The sequence below is a fragment of the Triticum urartu genome, chromosome 4A (genome assembly GCF_056163025.1).
Source record: "Triticum urartu cultivar PI428250 chromosome 4A, HENAU_Tu73, whole genome shotgun sequence".
Lineage (NCBI taxonomy): Eukaryota > Viridiplantae > Streptophyta > Magnoliopsida > Poales > Poaceae > Triticum > Triticum urartu.
The window spans coordinates 51,196,471-51,203,025 of NC_141876.1; the positions used below are offsets into that span (position 1 = coordinate 51,196,471).

The window sequence follows — 6,555 nt, forward strand, 5'->3', positions numbered from 1 at the left end:
TAATCATCCATTCACTTTGATTCAATCTCGTTTTTGCTCTTTCCCTCTTGCGGATTCTAGTTATGCTATCTCAGCTATTCGAAATCTAAAAATCTGTGTTTCAGTTTTGTCTTGATTGTGAGTTTTTCTTGTCATTTTATTACTTTAAAAAAGCAATTGTAAATAGTATCCGTGATAGCTAACATGGCTATAGCTCGGACCTCATCGCTAAGCTACAAAAAAATGCAATTTAAAACCTTGATAACCACCAAAGGCCGCTCAAGTTCCTTCGTTCAATTTATGCACAAGGCCGGCATTTATTGACAAATAATAATTATATATTAGCAGAGCATATGTCTTTTACAGTGAATACACAATCCAAGCAAAGATGAAAAGATTCCAAGATCGCAAACAGCATGTGCCACGGTTAAAAAGGTCGTAAATTACAACATTTTCTCTTGTACTTTTTTCCGTGGCAGAAAAGTTGGCTTACAGTGGATGTTTACATTTGAACATAATAAAATGAAAAATTGAAAGCTCTCGCTGGAATTGTCCTATCCTCGGTATCTTCACGACGCGTTGGCCTGGTGTTGGATTCCGGAGCTTCATTCAGCTTGTTTTGGTTGCGGCACAGTTGACAATCTAAGCCTTAAACAGATTAAAAAGAAATGTTATTATCAGCATAACATCGCACATCAAACAGGAAAACCAACAAACAAGATGAACTGCCAACATACTGTGAGTATCCATCCGACAAGTGGAGACACCACATTGGCAGTCTCCCAACATAAAATAGGTTTTTGACCATTATTACTTTGCAAATGAATATGTTAGTAATACATTTAGAATAGTACTTGTCATGACAAACCATACTTCCAATGAAATGTTACTTTTGCTTTGATCAATCTATAATACATCATATATTTGTAAGTCAAAGCTAGAGAAGTTTGACTACAGCTTTCTAGGACGTCATATATTTCCAAATACAGGCAGTTAGTAGTAGGTAGCACAAGAGTACCTGAGGGGCTTTCTTTGAACGGTTGATGTTGATGCACGAGTGGCGGCAACTGGTGGGCCAGCAAGCTCAAGTGGCTTTTTAAAAATAAAAACAGGATCACAATTAATATCAAAATACAAGCAAATAATAGTGGAAGAAGCTAAATCACACCATGCATTTAGAGAACTAAAGCATTAAGAGCTAATGAGTATGCATAAATCTAAATACATATGAAAAAAGTTAAAAGGAAAAAAAATACCTCCAGCTCTTCCTCAGCCTTGCGCTTCAGATGATTATTACCATGAGAACTCAAATTACATGTTTGCCCCACGGTCCTTCCAGAACATCTTTCCAAAGATGATTCATGAACAGGAGGCACATGCTTATTGTCAGGCTTAGCTTGATATGATGCCAGCTCATCAAGCTCATCAACCACAGCCGGAGAGAAATTCACAGGATTATTTGCAGGAATCCCCTCAGCTTCCCTATGTAAACTATTGAAACAAATGTCCAGCCCATTTGTTGGAGCACCATTGCTTGAAGTAGATGGCATACTATTAGGTTGTGTAACTACATCCAACACAGCAATGTTCCCAGGAGCAGATGTACTTCCAAGAAAGTGCCCTGGATGTTCATGCTCAAGGGATTCTGTGTGAAGATTTGAATGCCCATTCAAAATACTTTGGGTTTCTTTACTTGATACACTGGGGACCAACAAAGTACTTTGATAGCCACCAGAATGATCTAGGGCAGATTGAGGATCACTCCAACTTTCAGCGCCCGATGGATTTCCAACTTGACCATCAGCTGTAACAGCATTCCTAGAAACAGTGCGACTGCTCCTGGCTACTGTTCTGGAAGACCGAGGAGGGCGCACCCCACCAGGAAAAACAAACAAAGGGATATCTTTTCTTTTTACATGGGACACTTCAATATCCATTCCTTCTCTCCGATGTGCATAAGCAAGAACTGCGCTCTTAAACTCATTTACAATTCCTCTGATGTCAAATTGCTCAGCTTCTTGAGGTTGGGCGGTTTGTTTTCTCCAAAGACCCATGAAGTAAAAACTATGCAACGGCCTGGATCCATCTGAGAAATCTCTGGGATGCGGATGTGCAAGGAGCATCTCATGAGTATATCGTTCAAACTACATCAGCAGCAAAAATCACATATTAAAACACAGGCGGCACACATTACTAAGAAGAATGAAAGTTTTTTTTTCAGTTATTCACCTTTAATACAAGCGTCCGAAGGCGAGACTCTACCCAACCTTTCCAATTCCTGAGGTCATCTTCATTTCTTGCTGTGATACCAACCTCCAAATAATTTTTATATAATTCAAAAAATGGATATGGCTCGAATAAATCATCCCAGGTTGCTCTATTTTCATCTATTGCCTGCAGTTAATCATCAAGGGGATATCAAGTCTGATGCAAGACATAAATAGGTTCCATACATGTGAACTCAAAATAGAAGTTCTAAACATAAATTCAAAAAAGTTGCTACTGTATAAGTTAACATAAAAAACGCAAGCATTACATGCATACATTACAGTATGTTTTAATCAGATAATTAAAGTAAGATAACTCTACAGTAAAATGAATTTGCATAACTCTAAATACCAATATAACAAATACATATCCTGCATTAATAATTATTATTTAGACAGCAGAAATGGGGCGCTTCCATTAGCATTACAGATGCATTGAGATAAATGTCTTCTGAGGATAAAATCCACACTTTTAAGATCAATATGAATATATTACTACTAGACAGTAGATATCAGTAACATCACACCATTTGAATGCATGTTATGAATTTAATTACTGAATTCCTGTTAAATTATAAACAAATTATTCTGAAATAATAAGCACCTGGCAGATCTCGTATCCTCGTGTGAATTCTTGGACCATCACATGCCTAGTACTAGTAGATACGTTATAACTAGAATTCATACAAGGATAGGCGGGTGTAATTATAGGCATCTGATGGCCCCTGTCTCTAAAGTTTCTTCTTGGATCCCAAACAGGGAGGCCAAGAGGACCCTCCTCAATATGGCAAAGTGTAACAGGGTTGGGCCACTTCCACTGGCTGTAGACTCTGAAAAAACGAGATATCAACATGCTGGGTGATGCATTTGGGTACAATTGACATATACGAGCAACAAGAATTGCCCAATTTATGCCACCCAAGAATCCCATAACCTGGACATGCAAGAAAATTTTGAGTATCAATTTCACATTCATAGACCATGATACTGATATAATGATATGCATATGCGCCGTAATGTAAACATGCAATCATGCACTGGACATAGTTAGCAGGGTGCTAAGTGTCTCCAGATGCTGCAATTTGTTTTACTTACCCAACCATATTTTATGTGCAACAGTATTTTAGAAATATCAGTAAACAGCTTAAGAAAATGCTAACTTTTTTGGTTCTCTTGTTTTCTTTACTTGTATTCTGTGTCCCATACTACCACAGTACTACTTGAATAGTTGACCCCTAAACAATATGAAAGCTATTTCCGTAGATCTATTAAGGCAGATAAATGGCAGACAATCAGACAAACATATTGTTACATTTGGTGTCAACTCTTGATTGAAACCAAATGGAACATAATGTCTTCTTTTAGAATGAAGCGAGATATTCTCTTGTTCTGTTGGCCTCCTTGTGTAAAGTTTCTGGTCTTTCCCTAAAAATGCATGTGCGTTCATACTTTAAAGCATACTCTTGCAGCGAGAAGAAACATACGTTTGAGTACACCCCACGGCGCTTCCCCCAGTATCTCATGAACCTTAAGGTTGTGCGAAAACTCTGGATTTGAGAAAACAAATAGGTTTTAGTCCATAGAATAATATTGACATGTTTACTTGAGAAACAGGCGACACATACCGGAATGTTCGGGACCAATCGTAAGATTTGATCAGTAACTCGACACCCATTTAAACTACGAACAGCCTGTTCATCAACATTGTGCAGTATGGAGTCCTGAGAAAGATCAAGATCCTGAAATGGAATCATGTAACATGATCAGGAATTCATATCAAACATCATCAGACCATGTTATGAAATGATTCACGAGCCAAACAAAACTAGGGAATAAAATGCTAAGCTCCATTTTACGGTCTTCCATTTTTTGAGGATGCAAATGCTTCCATTTCCTACTCATTTACTACAATGAGTACAATATAAATATAGCATACAGTACCGATATATTGTTTAAATAACAAAGCTGTAAAACAAAACTTACATCAGGAATAACCACATGTGCAAGGTTTGCATATAAAAGGTCAATAGACACCCCACAAAGTTTGAAACCCAAAACAGGCACATGAGCATCTGGTACTGGGTGTAATTCAGAAACTTCTGGCATCTCGGCTAGCATATCGTGAAGACACCTGAAGAAGTAGTCCTGCGAAAAATAAAATGCACATTGGACACAATAAGACTGATACCTTTGGAATTTTAGTAATAGATCCTCTTACATTTCGAGTTGCATGTCTTGGACCCACACATAGCGTGTCAATATCTGCGCCAGGACCGTGCACCTGTGCAATAAGCAACAGAATAAGTAGAATCACAACAGTAAATTTAGGTGACAAAGATAGAAAACCTCATAAAACAGCGACAGTATATATCTCTAGCAGTAAACCTAACTAAAACCACCAGACTCTGCTAGATGTACGCGTAATGACTCTTGCATCATTTGATAGGAAAAATATACAAAATAGGCAAAAAGCAAGAGAACACTGTAACAAGTAACGAGTAAGTATTTCTTTAGAAATAGGACTAGACAAGAAACGGCGCAACGGTGTACCCCAAGGCGGTATGAACCAAATGTGAAGATCTTAGCATTTGCTTCTTGCACAAACTGCTCGCCATAACCGCTCACCCTAGTGGCCTTCTTAATCCAAGTTTTCACAGTCTGCCAGGATAAACAACGAGTCATCTTGAAACCGGTTTACCCAAATTATAATCCAAAATATAAGCACATCGGCAGAGTATGCTCAAACCTGGTCAAGTTTGCCTAAGACCTCTTCTCGCGAGACAGCCTCCTCTTGACTCTCATACAAGCCCGCATCAGCAAGAAACTGATCGACACCAATAACAACATATGAGCAGAACACATTAAACAGGAGAGCAACGGAAAATTCCAAAACGCTATCTGACACCCATATCACACACACACACACACACACACACACACACACACACACACACACACCTTTTCGACCTCGGCTGTCTGTACGACATCCTTCTCAGTTGGCCCGCCTAATGAGATTGGCTCGGAGACGCCAAGATAACCAGGATTGCTCTTCGCCATCAAGGCTCCCAAATTATTATTTATTTTATTTTTCAATGAAAGGTCGATTGTACAAGCTTTATATAAAAGCAAAGGGGAATGCTGGGGATACCAGCTTTACAAGGTAGAGTTCAATACAACACCAAAAATATATTACAGCAGTAGAATCAAACTGAGCCTACACGTCGCACTACCCTAGGACAGCAGAAGCAGACCGACTCCTTGTCTTCACCGGCGCCTGGCTGCTGGAGGGCCAGGCTCCACGGTTCAATCCTGGGAAACCCCCCCTGAGCGGCGGATCTAGACGGCGTGCCGGCCGAAACTGGTGGAGGGTCAGTGGAGTTTAACCGACGATGAGGCCGAACAGAGACGGCGACGGCCGCGACGCGTGGAATTGGGGGGTGAGGCGTCGGCGGCGGCGCTGAGCTACGGCGCGGCGGCAGGTCTAGGGCACAGCGGTCAGATTGGATTGGAGGCTGCGCAGGTCAGGAGAAGGGGGAGGCAATAAATATAGGCGGGGCGGCGGAGAGGGACGAAACCGTCGGGGAGATGGATTCCGACTCCGTTTCTAGCATGGAGGGCGCATAATTGATTTCAATCAATCGAAAATACAAAACAAACTGAGGGCGTGTTCGGGAGCGGATTGACTCCGGGGGAGCGCGGCGGCGGCGGCGGTGCTGCGGGTCCGGTACGGCGGCGCAGGCGGAATCCGGGAAGCTACGGCGCGGAGGAGGATGGTGGACGGGGCGGGCGCCCGAGATGCGGACGATTCTCGCCGGAGATGGCTCGAGGCGACGGGCCTAGGGGGTAGGGGCTAGGCTTGAGGCTCTGCTCCAATGGGGAGAGGCGGGGAGAGGAGGGGAGTGGGGTGGGGGAGGAGTCGGGAAAGGACAGGGGTGGGGGGGTGGCCGGTAGACGGAACACAAGGGGTGTGGGAAAAGGTTCGAACTGGACGAGTTTTTTTCTTTTCTTTTGTTTCGGAGCATCTTGAACAGCAGTCCATGTACAGAAAAAAGGTCGGAATAATAAATTTTGGGTCTGTTTAGGACGCATCTAGATGTGACAATAATTATGACATCTAACCTTGTGTCCACTATATTTGTGGTTTATTTTTTTTGCTTTATGTTTTTTTATTCCATGTTGTTGTGTTATTTATGAGAGTTTAGATGTGACATCTTTAAAAAACATCTAGATGTGAATTAGACAAACTGATAAATTTTAAGGTATCAAACAGTGATTTTATTATTATTATTATTATATCCAAAATATTCAT

At 41.2% G+C, this 6,555-nt stretch overlaps 1 protein-coding gene across 2 annotated transcripts; it reads right to left on the minus strand.

The window, feature by feature from the left end:
• Positions 1-276: 276 nt before the first annotated feature.
• Positions 277-6,179, minus strand: LOC125550560 (nuclear poly(A) polymerase 1-like). 2 transcript variants are annotated; one of them, XM_048713582.2, is made up of 12 exons: positions 5,205-6,179; positions 4,993-5,070; positions 4,797-4,904; positions 4,465-4,527; positions 4,230-4,391; positions 3,872-3,985; positions 3,731-3,793; positions 2,851-3,180; positions 2,209-2,373; positions 1,236-2,123; positions 998-1,071; positions 277-627 (listed from the first exon to the last, which is right to left on the minus strand). In XM_048713582.2, the coding sequence occupies exons 1-12, from the start codon at positions 5,301-5,303 to the stop codon at positions 585-587; spliced, it is 2,187 nt and encodes a 728-aa protein (XP_048569539.2). In that variant the 5' UTR covers positions 5,304-6,179; the 3' UTR covers positions 277-584. The 2 variants fall into 2 exon arrangements, with proteins under 2 accessions (XP_048569539.2, XP_087373850.1); XM_087517724.1 differs by having other exon boundaries at positions 3,731-3,985.
• Between the last annotated feature and the right edge of the window lie 376 nt (positions 6,180-6,555).